The sequence below is a fragment of the Pagrus pagrus genome (genome assembly GCF_965226575.1).
Source record: "Pagrus pagrus genome assembly, chromosome: 16".
NCBI lineage: Eukaryota > Metazoa > Chordata > Actinopteri > Spariformes > Sparidae > Pagrus > Pagrus pagrus.
Genome location: NC_140200.1, coordinates 18,189,899 through 18,205,637, shown reverse-complemented (window position 1 = coordinate 18,205,637; position 15,739 = coordinate 18,189,899). Strand labels below are relative to the sequence as shown.

Genomic DNA, 15,739 nt, shown 5'->3' with positions numbered 1-15,739 from the left:
CCAACCAAAAAATACATAACAGTTTTGCTCATATCAAATCAAAAACAAACATTAAATAAAATATACCCTAATAAATGCACAAAATAGTGTAGTACATATCTACGAACAATGCCACTGTATAACACATGGTAGGTAGTTAGCTGCAATGCTAATAAGTCAGTTAAAAACACTTGCAGGTAGAAGGAACAGATGGGCTGAATTTAAGATTTTCCTCAGAAAGTGTACTTTTGTTAAATTTCAATAAAAAAATGGGACAATCATGGCAACACCGAGGGCCAATACTGCAAACAGAAAAGATCTCTCACTATTGTGGGTATTATTAAGGGATGTCTGGGAAACCTTTCTTTGTACCTTTCCCCATCATCTATTCACCTGTCGCTCCTGAACACGTAACAAGTCAATATTTCATTTTAATTGGATTTTTAATTGTCATTTGAATTAAATATGATTCAACAGTATTCAACAGGTTAATGAGAAACAGGTCTATAGTGACTGCGGCTACAGTTTTCATGATGTACCTTGGATTTCTATCTTCTCTTTTTACAAAACCGTCATTAGACGCATGAGACATTTGTGTAAAGGCTTTTTATTCATTTATTTATTTCAAAACTGTTTTAAATGTCATCCATACAAAAGAACAGCTGAGTTGAAATACTGATGTAAAAAAACCTTTAATCCAAGATGACCAATTGCTCAAGCTGCAATAGAAATGCGCAAAAAAAGTGTACATATATGGCAGACAAATACACAAGAAAAGCCCAAACCTTTTGAACGCAGTATTTTGGGCACGCTGTATGTTCGAAAGAGACAATAAAACATGTCCCGACTGGAAATAGACAGATCTTGTCCTGTACACTGACAACTCTTTTAAACCGGGACCTGTCTGTTGACAAAAATAGCCTCTCCATCAGTCCCACAGACAAGACATTGTCCGAGCACATCCAAACTGTTGACGGACAGCGTCTGGCTGGGCAGCATGTGAGTCGTCTCCAGACGGCCTTTACTGGAGTCCCCACTGAGCCAGGCGTTGATGAGGGACTGGTTCCCTCCAGCGGGGGCCATCGCACTGCGAGATATCATGCTGTTGTTCCTGCCACCTGGAAAACAAATATTAAACGTTCTCTTATTATCTTAGAAAACTATTATGATAACTTGACTGTTATTGTGTTTGTGTATAGTTTCCTTGGCATATTGATATACCAGCTTTTTAGATCTTGGCAGTCTGTATCACACCAGCTCACTCAGTGTTTTTATAATCACTATAACAACCAAACGATAACAGACGGGGTTGTGTGACTAATGCATGAAATTCATAAATACTCTATGATTAATACAGAAGCTGCTGTTCTTATCATATGATTGTGCTGCCAAGCATAAATCAACTGTTGATGCAGCAATTTGCTGATAAAATCTGGTGACTGTTGTAGGTTTTGGTAGGTCAGAAGTCACTGCTGGCAGCCGGACATAGAAAAACTCAAGCGCAACTTAATTTTATAATTATGTAAATTTTTGAAACAGACAAAAGCAAACATTTAAAAATCTTCTTTAAAAATGGCCGTTGTACTAATAAAATGGCCGACACTCATGTTACACTATGTGCTACTCAATTTATTATCTTTTTTAAAGACAGCCTCAGTTGCCATCCATGTGTGTGTAGTATTTTCTTTCATTTTGATTACACATTAATGTTATTTTTGTCAAAACTTTGATTTCGAAAGAAAGGCAAGTACAAGGTGCCCAAATGCAGGCTGTTTTTACACCTTTCCCCATTAGCCTTCACTTCAAACTCCTGTGAGGGAATAAGCCTACTTATTTGACACAATAACAGCTGCATCTTTTAAAACTCTACAATACCTACATTACATAGCTGGTGAACATTGTAGGCGCATGATTGTAAAATCTGGCCTGATGTCTTGTCATGGTAGAAATGGCTTTTACATTACATCCTGTTTTGTAGTAAAGTGCTGTTTCTTAGCAGCGCCTTGCAGTCTTTTCTTTGGAAAACAGAATGTATTATCTCCCTGCTGGCTAAATTGAAATACAGACAGAATCATTTGACTTGCCTTGTAAGAAGGAGGGCATGTCTGAAGGTGAGGAAGTCTCCCAGTGCAGCAGTGAACCATCCTCTGAGCATGTGAACAGATGATCTGGGTTGGATGGGTGGAAGTGGACTTCCCACACTGTGCAGCAAACCAGAGAAACATTTATACATTAGTTACAAAACAAAGCAAAGGTCACTGCAAAGAGAAAAGATCTGCCAACATAAAGTCTTACTTTCAGCAGAGTGTGCCTCCATGAGTGAGAAGGGTGCGTTGCCTTGTCTCACGTCCCAGACACAGAGCATGCCATCCTGCCCTCCTGTGGCCACAATGTGCTGTTGGTTCGGATGTCTGTCCACACAGTGCAGAGGGACTCTATCACCTGACCTGAAATGAAAACAACGAATTAGAATTTCTCATAATAAAATTCACCCAAGAACAAAATGCAGCAAGGAAAGAGCAGAGCAGAGAAATGTAACTGTTGATCTTACAGAGAGAGAATCTGGGATGGCGAGTTGCTCTGTTGTCTGAAATCAAACAGCTTGAGTTGGCCGATAGAGTTCACCGTCAAAATCTCTGACGTCCTCAGGTAAGTCACAGCATGGATCGTGCTGCTGTCCGCATTCTCTGTCAGGGGTTGAAAAAACATGTTCGTCACATGATACTAAGATGCTATCCTGTGCTGACAAATGTACTCCTGTGTGTATTTTAATGTGACATGACGGTGTAGTTACAGTCGCTAAACCTTAATCTCACCTATAACTCGAACCACTCCCTCCTGGTCGGCTCTGAAGACGATGATCCTGCCGTCTTCACCGACGGTGACGATCTCAGGACTGCTGCACACAACACCAGTACAGGGAGCGTTGTCACAAGGGTAACAATGCGCTCTTGCCCAGCTCTGAGAAACTGATATCGTCTGCATTCAAGGAAGAGAATATGTAGGAAATCACAATATTTATCAAACCACAAGTATGTTATATATCCAGTTAAACTGTTTGTGCAACATTCACCTCCTTGAACTGCACTCCTGGTCTGTTAATATGACTTAAATCACATTATACTGTTATAAAGCCATGATACAAATTTTAATTATCTGTGAGTCAAGCTGGGTTAGTCTAGTGTTGAGTTATTCCTAGTTAAGATCAGTGTTAAGAGCCAAGCCAAATGTGACTTTTAAGAAAAACCATCCCTAAATATTATTAGTAATACTGTTTTGGCCTATCATGGATATTACGCTGTCAACTTATTGTGCATATGTTATGGACTTAAGATGTATGTACATGTCCTTGATCATTTCTGCTGACCTTTATATTCCCCACTGTGTTTACATGTGTGTTTGATTACACAAGAATGTAAGAGAACCTTTCAGCCAACATAATGCCAGAATAACTAGCAGGGTTTTCCCTACAATTATCAGACCCATATTCTGATGTCTGAACATTCATAAGAATTCAAATTCATTGCTCTTTGAAAGAGTGTTATTGCATTACTGTGCTATCATATTATCAATATATCATTGGCATGAAATGGTCTTAAAACGACTGGGACAACATATCCTGACAGGCCAAACAGTGTTTAGATTTCCAACATGATTTCATTTGTGAGAGGCTGCAACCTTTCCCCATGTTAAAGGCTCATTACAGATGACCTCTTTGTGTATGTGAAGATGGTGTATGTGGAGGACTGGGCTTGTGTGTACCTGACTGTTTTGGTGGTGGCGGAAGATGGTGACGGCTCCAGTTGACGACGCTGTGACAATTCTGTCTTGGTCCAAAAACTGATTAAACAAACAAAAAAAAAACAACATTTAAAAAAGGACAAAGGTGAAATTAGCCCTGGAACTATATTTTAGGAACACAGACTTGTATTATAAAGAAAGTTGAAGTTTTTCCTGCCAGATGGGGGAATTTGGCATCATGTCCTGCCTTGAATCGACAAAGATGCCACATTAATAGTAGAGTGTAATGCATAGTCCGTGTTTATGATGTCTATCACTCTTTATTAAAGATCCTGTTGTCCTTAAACACCAGTTTAAAGTATTGTGCATTTAAGTTGTACTCAGCAACAAATCATTGATAGTGACAAATGCCCTTTATCATTTTTTTTTTTAACCATACAATAAATTCTCTCTTCAAAACAAAGTCTAACTTTATTGAATTAGGGATGCACCAACTCAATCAGCCAATACTAGATTAGGATGATTGGGTTTCAGACAGATGTGGCCAAATCTTATTAAATACAAATTCTTTTTAAATGTCATGTAATTCAGTGTCTCCATTAGTTACATTCATTCCATTTTTTTGTGCCACCACAATCCCTGGCCTCATGTCCCCTCAACTACAAAAAAATCTGTATGAGTTTCATGCAGTTAGGAGTACACATTTAAGATATTGGGGAAGAAGAGAAGAGGAAAAACAATTGTACAGCAGAGGAAACTTAAATATTCTTTATTTTCGTACCAATTACAGGCTGGTACATTTATTTGGATTGTTTTACCTGAAGGTCTAGAACATCTCCATCATGTTTGTGTTCACACAGCAGCTGTGGGTCTCCTTCAAATCCATCATCCATGCCAGTAGTTCCATTATTCCCAATGGACCAAAATGAAATCTTGTTGTCCTGTAATAGAGAAATATTGGGGTTGTTTAGTGTTATGTGTGCAAGCCCGCCAATTAGCAAAATCACATAAAATTATGATTTTTCTAAGAAGTTTGGCAGTCACATGCATCATAAATATTGTATATCATGCCGAAATGGCACCTTAGGATTAATAACATGTCTTCAATCGTGTTTTGACAGTTACGACATGTGTGAGTCACCCAATCACAATAATCGCATACAATTAGGTGATTTTTCAATGAAGTTTGGCAATCACATTTACCATAAATATATCATACCGAAATGACATCTCACGATTCATATCATGTCTCCAGGTGTGTTTTTACAGATACAACGTATGCAAACCCACCATTTACCAACATCGCAGAAAATTAAGAGATCTTTCTATGGAGTTTGGCAGTCACATTTAGCATAATTATATCATACCGAAATGACACCTCAGGATTCATATCATGTCTCAAATCGTGTTTTGACTGTTACAACACGTGTGAGTTAGCCAATTAGCAAAATCACGTACAATTCAGAGATTTCTCTATGAAGTCTGGCAGTCCCAACTATCATAAATATTAACACTGAATGACAACTTGCCAACCTCGTTATCCCACGAGCCAGTCGCAAAGATGTCTGGTTGCTGCAAAGACGAATGTGAAACCGGTCTCCATCTGGTTTTACTGATTTTCTGGGACACGTACTTAGCATTTACACCCTCCATTGAAACAAAAACACTCTCACTCAGTCTGATAAATGATAAAAACGATTGTTGGTGTTAGCTTAGCATTCATGGGAAACATCAGAATGTACGCGCCTGCTACTTTGTACGTAGCTACGGTGGCCCTTGTAAGGTCAAACTACCAAATCAGCCGACTTTCCCCTCACATTTACTACTACATGTGTCGCACTCCACTTAGCGGCCACCGTCTATGTTACTGCGGCAAATCTGATTGTGCACTGACTGAGCAATGTGGCTTTTCCCAGTGCAATTAACATTAGTTAAGGCTCATATCCTAACAGATTAATTATTTTGTGAAATGACACTGTTCTGCATGAGGGTCTGCGTTAGATAAACCGCCCTGCAGTAAAACCATCCTGGATGTCTGGTGACGTATCCGCCGCTCCGCCGTCTGCTCTGGAGGTTGTCAGCTTCATCGGCAAAACCGTTGGCGCAGGCGCGGCACTGACAGCTGCTGTCTACTTACTCCGCAAAGTCTGTTTAATAATGGCCTGGAAATCTGGAGGAGCCAGCCACGCAGAGCTTGTGAACAACCTCCGCAGTAAGTCGAAATGTTTTGTGCGGTGGCAGCACCGACGTCTTCACGGGCAGGTCGGCCGAAAACGGTTTAGTTTGGCGGCTGGGGTTATCACACGAGCGGTAGCTAGCTGGTTGCTAAGCTATGTGGTATGTTGTTGTTGACCTAGCGTTACCTCTCTCCACCCCCCTCTCAAACCACGTTTGCGCCGTGGATCAGGCGAATGCCTCCGTCGTTGCAAAGATTAATTTAACAATAAATATACACATTTCTTGCGCATAGTTGCAGATTTTTTGTGCAGCTTTAGTTTTGTGTTAGGTTAACTTAGCCCGCTAGCTCTATGTGCGTCATTTGGGACGTTGTAGCTAGCTGGTAGCACTAGCCGCGCTGCTAGGTGCCCTGCCCACATTCATTGATGGCTATCATCCCTGTACCATTCACTCTACTTTAACATGAATGACACTGACAGCTGGACATGTGAGGCTAGTTTCAACAGTGACTTTGTTAGCGGGTGATTGAATGTGACAGCATGCTGGGGCACAGTGGCAGCTAGTTGTTAGGTCAAACGATAGTGGCTGCAGAAAATATCAGTGACTCAGTGCAACGTTACCACCCTGCTAGGTGCCTGCTATCCGGTGCTAAGTCCAGTATCGGAGCCATTGATGCCACATGGTGTATTCTGCTATCAGATGGGAGTGCATTGTGCTAAACTCAGTGATTGACACCCATTTTATTACCATGCAAGCTCTGATCTGACAAAATCATATTCAATGAGATCATGTCAGCAGACTCCAGTATCCAAGACTGCTTTCAATATGAAGTATCTACCAGGGCTATTTATATTCTGTGCAGTTCAGCACAGCATTGCAAAAGATAGATCAGCTGCAAGCGTTTTGCCAAAAGCTGCACGGTTTTGGATGGTGGCCACTCCATTTGCTTTGAAATAGTTCTAACTTCATCTTTCTTTGCAGCAGGCATGATTTATATATCTCAGTTTAATATTGATACAAATGTTGCAGTTGTGCATTGTGAAATTAATAAGGTAGTTAAAAGCAGCTCCTCTGTAATGCAGGATAAGAAAATGCTGGAAATCCACATTAATCTTTCTCAAAAAGGCTTTTAAGTCAAATTCAGAAGCAGCCCTTTATGATTTGTGCCAATTATGCAAATGCATTTTCTCTTTCATTTGTCTAAGAAATCTTTTCAAGTCAAAAAATTTAATTGGCTACTATAAAGATGTTTTCTTACATCTTATTCTGAAGTGGTCATGACTTTGCTTTTCTGCTCCTCCTCATTGAACTCTTTACTGGACACTGACCTATTTAGACACAGAAATGTCTTAAATTTAACCTTCAGTTTGCATAATCTGGATTCAAGCAGGTCACACTCGGGATGCATGCTAATTCACAACTTTTTCTAATTGTTTGTGTCCCCCTGACTAATGCTCAGGACTAGTCAGTGCAAGCAGTACCAGTTCAGCCAAATCCATTCATTCAAACCTCGACTGCCTCATGAATTCATAAAGTTCAGCACGTACTTATGTGTTGGAGGAATGTTTACTAAATGGGTTTATAGTTTAAAAAACGGCATAAAGTTGGTTTGCTTATCCTGAGCTCGCAAAGAAAATTTCAATTCTGCCAGCTTGAAATCTCCCCAGACAGGTTATTTTAATTTCAGAAATCTCTAGTCGGTGTCCATCTGGCAGCCTGTGTGGTTTATTTGTAATGTATCCTGAAGCGGCACGCAGCTCTGAGGGTGAGTGGAGTCGGTAATGAGAGCAGCGCCTGCTGTCCTTGGCTTCTCCCACCTTTGGCCCCAGCTGCTACAGGAACCTGTTACGAGGGATTATTCTGAAGACACTGACACTTCAGTTTTTATTTGGTGTCTTCCAGCACACGTCTATAAACTGTCTGACCTTGTGTTATTCAGTTCGTGTCAATGACACATGTGTGGGACTTCCTGTCTGTATGCTGCCAACTTCACTTTGTCCTCTATTTCCTATGATATTATCAGTTTTTCATACTGAATACATGGCAATTTACAACTTCATTTTCATCCCTCTTAGATTTTCATACTTTTGATTCCTCTATGTCTCAATATTTTCCACTGCTAAATCCCTGCTAGGGTTGCAAGATTCCAGGAGTATTGAGGGTGGAAACTTTCCATGGCAATTAAGAGGAATAAAATGAAATTGTAGGGTTTATTTGCCCAGACTGTATTCACAATGTCTCATGCAGATAGCAACAAAACGTTTTACCATATCATAAGCAGACATAATTGAAAAAAACTTCTAATAGAAATAAAGAATCAACAGTTTAGTTGAGTTGAACTTCAATCAAATGAGTTGAGTCATTTGACAATAATGAATTGAAATACATTAATTAAAACTCTTTATAGCTAGCAAAAACTTGCAGAAGGTGTTAATAAGTTATAAACTGTCTTTAGATTTAGGCTACTGTCTGCTGGTTAACTGAAAATATTCAAGATATATTCACTTCAGTTATCAAGTTATGATGAAAATAGGGATGCAGATTTTAAGCGATATCTTTAATCAATAGTCAGCTGCCTCAACAATCAATTTTCAGTTAATCATTGAAAGTAGATTAGGTTTCATTAGGAGTTAAAAGAAAAGATGAATGATAAATGAAATAGGACAAAATAATTACTTCATTTTAACGAGGGCTAAAATTTAGTAAGATCAGTTTGTATATAATTCCCTCTTGTATTTTTTAAATTACAGTTTACTTGTATTTAAATAAATTTTCTCATACCAGTATTTTGTTTTTTTATTTTGATATATTTGATAAGCAAGTATTTGTCATTTGTAAAGTTTTTATATTTAAATTGTCTAAAATTCTTTGAAATTCCCCATCCTATTTTCATTTTAATATTATCTGGAGATTTCCCTGAAATGTACACATCCTTTGAAACCCTGCTTTATACATACTTAATATAGAACCATACTGTTTTTCTCTAATTTATATGTACCATTACCATAGTATTGGATGGCATGGATAAAATCCTCTGTAAGCATATATCTAATTTATGCTGTGACTTGCACATAGGAAAGGTTCTGGAAAATCAATCGGAAAAGGGGTGTAATGGATAAAATATGCAGACAGGAGTGTTTATTTCTGTTAAATCCAGTGAATTAGTTAGCTGACGACTTCAATTTTGCCGCAGAGCAGTCCTGCTCATTGATTTGGAAAATTGCCTACAATGGTCTAATACACCAAGAGCTATAAAGGGACAGAAAGCGACTGATGGTTGATCGTCATATCACACACCCCAAATGTACCAGTAATTTTATATTTGGTTGTGTAATGACTAAATAATCCCTGAATTCACTCTGTCTTTGTGTGTGTGTGTGTGTGTGTGTGTGTGTGTGTGTATGTTTTTTACGCATTTCTTTTTGCATCTGATGCATGGTTATGTAATATATTCCTGCCTGGTGTTTGTTCATGTTTCCATAACGCATGGTGACACAAACTCTTTTCCGTCCCCAGAAAATGGCATTATTAAGTCTGACAAGGTCTATGAAGTCATGCTGGCCACAGACCGAGCCCATTTCTCTAGGTGTAACCCATACATGGACTCGCCACAGTCAATAGGTACGTCTGCTCACGCGATCGTTCGTGCATCGCAACACACTCAGAATACAGCCTGATGTCAGAGGGATGAACTAACCAAGTCTCTTCCTCTCTTTTAACCTAAAGGCTTTCAAGCGACCATCAGTGCTCCACACATGGTATGACTTTAAAAGACTCACACATTTCTGCATCCTCTGAATCCCTGCAGTTGTTTTAATAAAGCTTGCTCCCATTCAGTCATTCAGTCGGTAGATAACAGAGACGCAGTCAGAGAAATTGTCTTTACCCTTTTCATTCTAAATCTAATCAAATATTTTAGTGGCTCTAAAATGCCAGTTAACAAATCCAATCTCATCAAATCTAATTTGCTATATTTGTGTGATAATTGTTGGTATGTTAGCTTTGTCAAGCAATTAGTCTGTTAATTGATTAGTCAATCAAAAGAACATTAATTAACGACATAAATATAACTATTTTGCTAATCAATTACTCATTTCTGTTACTTTTCAAGCAATATATGCTGGTTCCAGCTTCTCAAATGTAAAAATGTGCTTCTTTTCATTGTTATTTATGATGGTAAATGAAAAGTCTTTTGGTTTTAGACTGTTGGTTGGACAAAAGAAGCAATTTGAAGATGACACTTTGTACTCTTGCAAGTTGTTGACATTTCATAGGCTAAACAATTAATCTTGAAGACAATTGGTACATTAATCAATAATACAAATATCCGTTAGTTGCAGCTCCACTGTAAGAAGGTTGACATTTATTCTTTTCTCATGGGAAAAGAAGGCACATGGGTCCTTTTTAAATAGATTGTGAACAAAAGATTGTTTTGTAAACAGATATTTGACGTTACATATATGACAGTTGCTGGAATAATTGTAAACCACTAATAACTTGTCAAATTAATTGATAATGAAATATAACAAGGGCTGAAGCTAATGATTATTTTGGGTCAAATAATCTGTTGGTTATTGTTGTTTACCATGTTGCTCAGTGTTTCTAAAAGCTCAGCATGATATCCTCAATGTCTTGTTTTGTCCACAACCCAAAGACAATTAGTTTACTATCACAGAGGAGTAAAGAAACTAGAACATATTCACATTTAAGATGCTGGAATCAGATAATTTTTAGCAGTTTTTCTTTAACATGTAATCAATCCAATAAATTGATAGTCAGAATAGTTGGTGATTCATTTAGTAGTTGACAACTAATCGATTAATCGTTGCAGCTCTGAAGATAATCATTAGTTTCAGCCTAAGTCAAAGGTGTCAACACATGGAAAACAAATAAAACTGATTACTTTGTAATGCAAACAGACACTGAAGGAGATAAGTCATGATGCTGGCCAGCTAACTGGGTGATGTTTACCTCGTCACAGTCAGTGTCTGATGCAATATGAATGCTGACTGATGGGTTGTAATGCAGTTTCCTTGTTGACGTCCCCTCCACCCAGCATGCCTATGCCCTGGAGCTCCTACACGACCAGCTGTACGAGGGAGCCAAAGCTCTGGACGTCGGCTCCGGCAGTGGAATCCTGTCCGCTTGCTTCGCACGAATGGTGAGCCACACATGACGGGTAAACACATACGATTTCTCCTTGGTGGCATATTCTGATTGATTGATTAGCTTGTCAACCAATCAACATAACATAGAGAGAGAGAAAACATGTTGGATGTTGCGGTGATGTGTTTCTGTGAACTGAGCACCGTTCCTCCCTCTGTGCTTCACAGGTAGGTCCTAAAGGGAAAGTTATAGGAATTGATCACATCAAAGAGCTGGTAGACGATTCTATAAACAATGTGAAGAAAGACGACCCCAGTTTGATAACATCGGGCAGAGTCAAGCTAATAGGTGAGATGTCATTGATGAAAGGTAACGGGCATTTTGTATTTGTCTTTGTTCTACTAACTAACTTTTGTATGCAGTCATGCCGGCGATGGCGGAGGCATCACGTTTTCAGGTTGTCCGTCCGATTTTTGTTCAGGCGATATCTCAAGAAGGACTCGAGGGAATTTGGCACAAATGTCCACTTGACTCAAGGATGACCTGATTAGATTCTGGTGGTCAAAGATCAAAGTCGCTGTGACCTCATAAAGCACATTTTTTGCTTCTATTCAGCAATTCATATGATGATTTTAATTTTACACAAATGTCTAATAGGATAAAAGTTATGACTTTTTATATCCAAAAGGTCAAAGGTAATCTTTACTCTGACGTCATAATATTCTCACGAGCAGCAGCTTGACAAATGTGTGGAGGCAAACAACCTCAAGGCAATAATTTAAGAAAGTTTGGAAATTATTTGAACAGCATAAATTTCCGCTGACTCGCGCTGACTTTTACAGGGTTTCCACAAGTCCTTGAAATCCTTGAAGGTTTTGAAATTAAGGGAAATAATTAAGGTCATGAGAGTTTTTTAAAATAGACATGAATAAACATAATAAACATTTATTTTGTTGTCTGTGAGCTTCTGTAAAGCCTATATTATAAAAAACAGTATTAATCTTGATCTGTGTTTAGAACTATGCCATTTTGGATCCTTGAATTTAAGGGAGTCTGGCCTGGAATAACCGAGAGAAGTGAATTTGATGCTTAAGGTGTGGGAACCCTGTTTTCACAGCAAAGGACAGTATAATCTTTGCTGTCTTCTCTTCAGCGACGAACTAAACAAACAGCAGCTCAGGAGCAAGGATAGTGCAATGCTAAATAATTGAGCAGCATGTTCCTACTTTCACCTGCTCTGCAGTGCTGATACAACAATAAAAAGTAGGTGGTTAACAGACACGCTTTCTGGTTTTTGTTTGATTTTTTTTAAAACGTTGCAGCCACAATGTTTTGACAGATTGTTAGTGTGGGTTGGCAAACATACTGTAGCTGTTCATTTTTGGTTCAGTAATCTTCTCTCTTGTTTCTCGATTTATCGACCAGCAGTAAATAAATTCCAATCTTTGAACAATTTCAGTCATTAATTGCATTTGCATGATAGTGCTAAACAACATACTGTATTTGCATTTTCTTTGACATTATTTTGGTCTGTAATTAAAGAAAAAAAAGGCATAAACTCCCAACAAAAGTGTATAGAAGAAAAACAACACAACATGAAAGAGTTTCTGTAGAAATGTGTGGGCTGACACTACTGCTTATTGCGCCAGCACTTTTTACGAAACGCAACCTATTGGGTGTCAAAAACTAACATCAGAAGAGCTGCTTTGGTCGTTAGCTCATATCAGAGTAAGCTATTTTAGGACATGTAGATTTAGAAAGTGTAAACTAGATGCCATCCTTTAAATATTGTCATAATACTGGTGCAGTATCTATGAACTGAGTGAAAATATTGTGGCAATATCACTCAGCTTTACATATGTTTGTGATATTTCTTAAACTAAATAATAAATCAGCTAATTGAAAACAGAAGTCAGATAAAGACACACAGCAATGTTTGAATAGGCCAATGCAATCAATGAGCAGACAGAAATAACAATAAATATAATACGGAGAATCAGAATGAGTGTGTGTGTGTGTGTCGTCTGTTTCAGTGGGGGACGGGCGGATGGGCCATTCTGAGGAAGCGCCTTATGATGCTATCCATGTTGGCGCAGCAGCACCTACTGTTCCTCAAGCTGTGAGTCTCTCTGAATACTTTTAGGAGCTGATGATCAAGGTCACATTCTCCCAATTCACTTAAGAAGAAGTAGTGAAAAAGAGCACTTAAAGAGAAAGCAAATTTAATGCAATTTTGTGTTTCAAACAGGATTTAAATAGCAGTGCTGGAATGCCTTTTTAAAGCCCCGTTTCTCTCCCAGCTTCTGGATCAGTTGAAGCCGGGCGGCCGGCTGATTCTGCCCGTCGGCCCGGCCGGTGGAAACCAGATGCTGGAGCAGTACGACAAGATGGAGGACGGCAGCACCAAAATGAAGCCCTTGATGGGGGTGATTTATGTGCCTTTAACAGACAGAGAAAAGCAGTGGTCCAGGTGGAAGTGACTTCCTTCTCCCCTTCCTCCCCCTCTCTCCTTCTCACAGTGGCAAAGGTGAAATGGTGTGGCTTGGAGCAGGCAATGGATCACAAGGGGCTGCGTTTTGCTGCTTGTTGACATTTTTTGCTTCTTCCATACCATACCAACTAAGCTGCACGTTTCCTTCATCTTTTTTTTTTTAACTCGTAGACCCAAATTGGGTCAATAAAACCTGCCTGACTAATGAAATTTGAAATCATAGTCGTAGTTTTGGAACCCAAACAAAAGAAATAGCAGCAGTGTGAAGGCATATTCTTGGTTTTCAAGAGCATGGCTACTTTGTCAATTTGAAGACACTAAAACCCAACTCTCCATTTGTTCTGTTTGGTCTTCTACTCTGTGAGATGTAGACAAAAACCAATAACTGTTTGTATTTTACTGTGAGAACCTTTGTTAAAGTTTTGCATGCGATTCTAAGTCTTGACTTTCTGTTTGCATGACTGTAGAATGGTTTTGTTTCCTGCATGCTGCTCTTCTTTTCTGCCCTTCCTGACATTTGACTTCTGTTTCTCACAGGGATGAACTTTGAAGAGGAAGACGGTCCATAACTCACCTTTAAGTTTAAACCTGGAGAAAACTTGGATGGGGTCGAACAGCCCATGGCATTTTAACAAAACATGCTCTTTTTGTTTAAATCTAACGATGGACAAGAGTATCACATTGATGACAGCCCAGACGGGCTGGGAAGAGAGACTGAAGCTCAGCGCAGAAATGTCGGAGAAGGCTTTTTGTTTTTCTTTTCAGGCCTGCATCTTTTTGGTTGTGTTTTCAATTTCAAACCGCTGGATTTCAGTTTTTTTGTGGTTTATCGTTTGAATTACAATCAGCCATTTTTACAGTCTTACATTTCAGCAGCATCAAAGCTGAATGTAGGAACGCCGGACAGTGACGGGGAAAGCTTGAAACTTTTAGATAATTCACGTAGCTACAGCGTGTGTGTGTGAGTGTGGATCATCTAACTATAGACCTCTCTGCTAACATATGAGCTTTTTTCCCTCGCCAGCAGTATTAGGAACACACACACACAGGCAACACAATGGCTGATGTAACCCACACATCCTGTTTGATGTGCAGCACTCTTGAGTCATTCTACACATAGAGTAAGCAATGCATTCTGAATATACTCCAAAGAGAGCGGAGCACTAATAACATTGACACACGTGCACATAACAGGGCTGTGCTTTTCACCTGGTGATGTGTTGCTTTCTGCTGCCGGTTTACCATTAACAATTTGTGCAGGCTTTTCTGGTGACTGACACTAAATGAAATAGTCACTGCTTTGCCAAAATAAACTCCAACAATATAAAGCAAATGAATGTCTGTTTTCTTGAAATCAATAAGCACATTTTATTTTGGGTGATCGAATGATGGATGATATTTGGCTTTCACAGTTTCTTGAATGGCTTATGAAAATAAAGAGATGCTTATGTTTTTGTCTGCCTTTTGTTATTGAATGTTTTGTGTTCAGGCTCGTGTCTGATATGTATTTCATGAGAAATTATTGCAAACAGCTGAGGTAAATATTTTAGAAAGTATGACCCCACCCTACTGTGAATGTTTGCAAAATTTTCAATTTTATATGATTTAAACATTACTATTTCCTTTTATGATGGTCTAAATGCAACATTTTCACACTGCCAAGAATATAACCCACAAAAATGTTATTTAATTTCTGTCTCTAAAAATAGTCAAATTTAAGTGGCCCCAAAAAATGTGACAGTCAGCTTTGAATGAAGACGCCATGTATAATTTGTGTAATTATAATTGTAAAGCTCGTGTAATCGTCTCAGTTCCTATAAACTAAGGGTGAATGACCTCAGTGTCCGCAGTCATGGATCGATTACTAAAGGACGTACTGGGCCAGACTATTTGAAATGACTAACATTTCTCTGCAAGAGTAAACCATATGACTACAAAGAGACCAAACAACAGACTCAAAACAACTATGAAAACTAAGGAAACAAAGAGACAAATTGTCTATAGAGACACGAAAATACCACAAACAGACAACTACTAAACTACTACTACTACTACTACTACAACTACTAAAAGACCTGTCAGAGGGACCGAACTAGTAAAACAAAATAATTACAAAGTGACACAAAATGACTTAGACTCAACTAAACTACAGAAACTAATGAAACAAAGACACAAAACAACTAGAGACACAAAAGTAATGGAAAGAGAAATAAATCTACCACAATGAGAGCGAAGACACACAAG

The 15,739-nt window shown here is 38.7% G+C and overlaps 2 protein-coding genes across 4 annotated transcripts; one reads left to right on the top strand and one right to left on the bottom strand.

Moving 5' to 3' along the window:
* Positions 1-566: 566 nt before the first annotated feature.
* On the bottom strand, positions 567-5,481 carry nup43 (nucleoporin 43). The gene is made up of 8 exons (XM_084377707.1): positions 5,254-5,481; positions 4,539-4,661; positions 3,742-3,819; positions 2,796-2,958; positions 2,531-2,666; positions 2,275-2,426; positions 2,064-2,180; positions 567-1,097 (listed from the first exon to the last, which is right to left on the bottom strand). The coding sequence occupies exons 1-8, from the start codon at positions 5,371-5,373 to the stop codon at positions 868-870; spliced, it is 1,119 nt and encodes a 372-aa protein (XP_084233833.1). The 5' UTR covers positions 5,374-5,481; the 3' UTR covers positions 567-867.
* A 166-nt stretch (positions 5,482-5,647) lies between these two features.
* On the top strand, positions 5,648-14,949 carry pcmt (protein-L-isoaspartate (D-aspartate) O-methyltransferase). Of its 3 annotated transcripts, none has more exons than XM_084377712.1 (8): positions 5,648-5,932; positions 9,415-9,519; positions 9,625-9,656; positions 10,955-11,059; positions 11,232-11,352; positions 13,038-13,123; positions 13,305-13,430; positions 14,033-14,949. In XM_084377712.1, exons 1-8 carry the CDS (start codon positions 5,752-5,754, stop codon positions 14,036-14,038), a joined length of 762 nt encoding a protein of 253 aa, XP_084233838.1. In that variant the 5' UTR covers positions 5,648-5,751; the 3' UTR covers positions 14,039-14,949. The 3 variants fall into 3 exon arrangements, with proteins under 3 accessions (XP_084233838.1, XP_084233836.1, XP_084233837.1); XM_084377710.1 differs by having other exon boundaries at positions 13,305-13,474; XM_084377711.1 differs by having other exon boundaries at positions 13,305-13,531.
* The last annotated feature ends 790 nt before the right edge of the window (positions 14,950-15,739 follow it).

Coding starts and splice junctions, on each gene's coding strand:
- nup43 (XM_084377707.1), bottom strand. CDS start 5,373: ATGGAGGGTGTAAATGCTAAGTACGTGTCCCAGAAAATCAGTAAAACC. Junction 2,427..2,530: donor CCATCCCAGATTCTCTCTCT/GTAAGATCAACA, acceptor TTTTCATTTCAG/GTCAGGTGATAGAGTCCCTC. Junction 2,181..2,274: donor GGAGGCACACTCTGCTGAAA/GTAAGACTTTAT, acceptor TTTGCTGCACAG/TGTGGGAAGTCCACTTCCAC.
- pcmt (XM_084377710.1), top strand. CDS start 5,752: ATGTCTGGTGACGTATCCGCCGCTCCGCCGTCTGCTCTGGAGGTTGTC. Junction 5,933..9,414: donor GCTTGTGAACAACCTCCGCA/GTAAGTCGAAAT, acceptor TTCCGTCCCCAG/AAAATGGCATTATTAAGTCT. Junction 9,520..9,624: donor GGACTCGCCACAGTCAATAG/GTACGTCTGCTC, acceptor TTTAACCTAAAG/GCTTTCAAGCGACCATCAGT.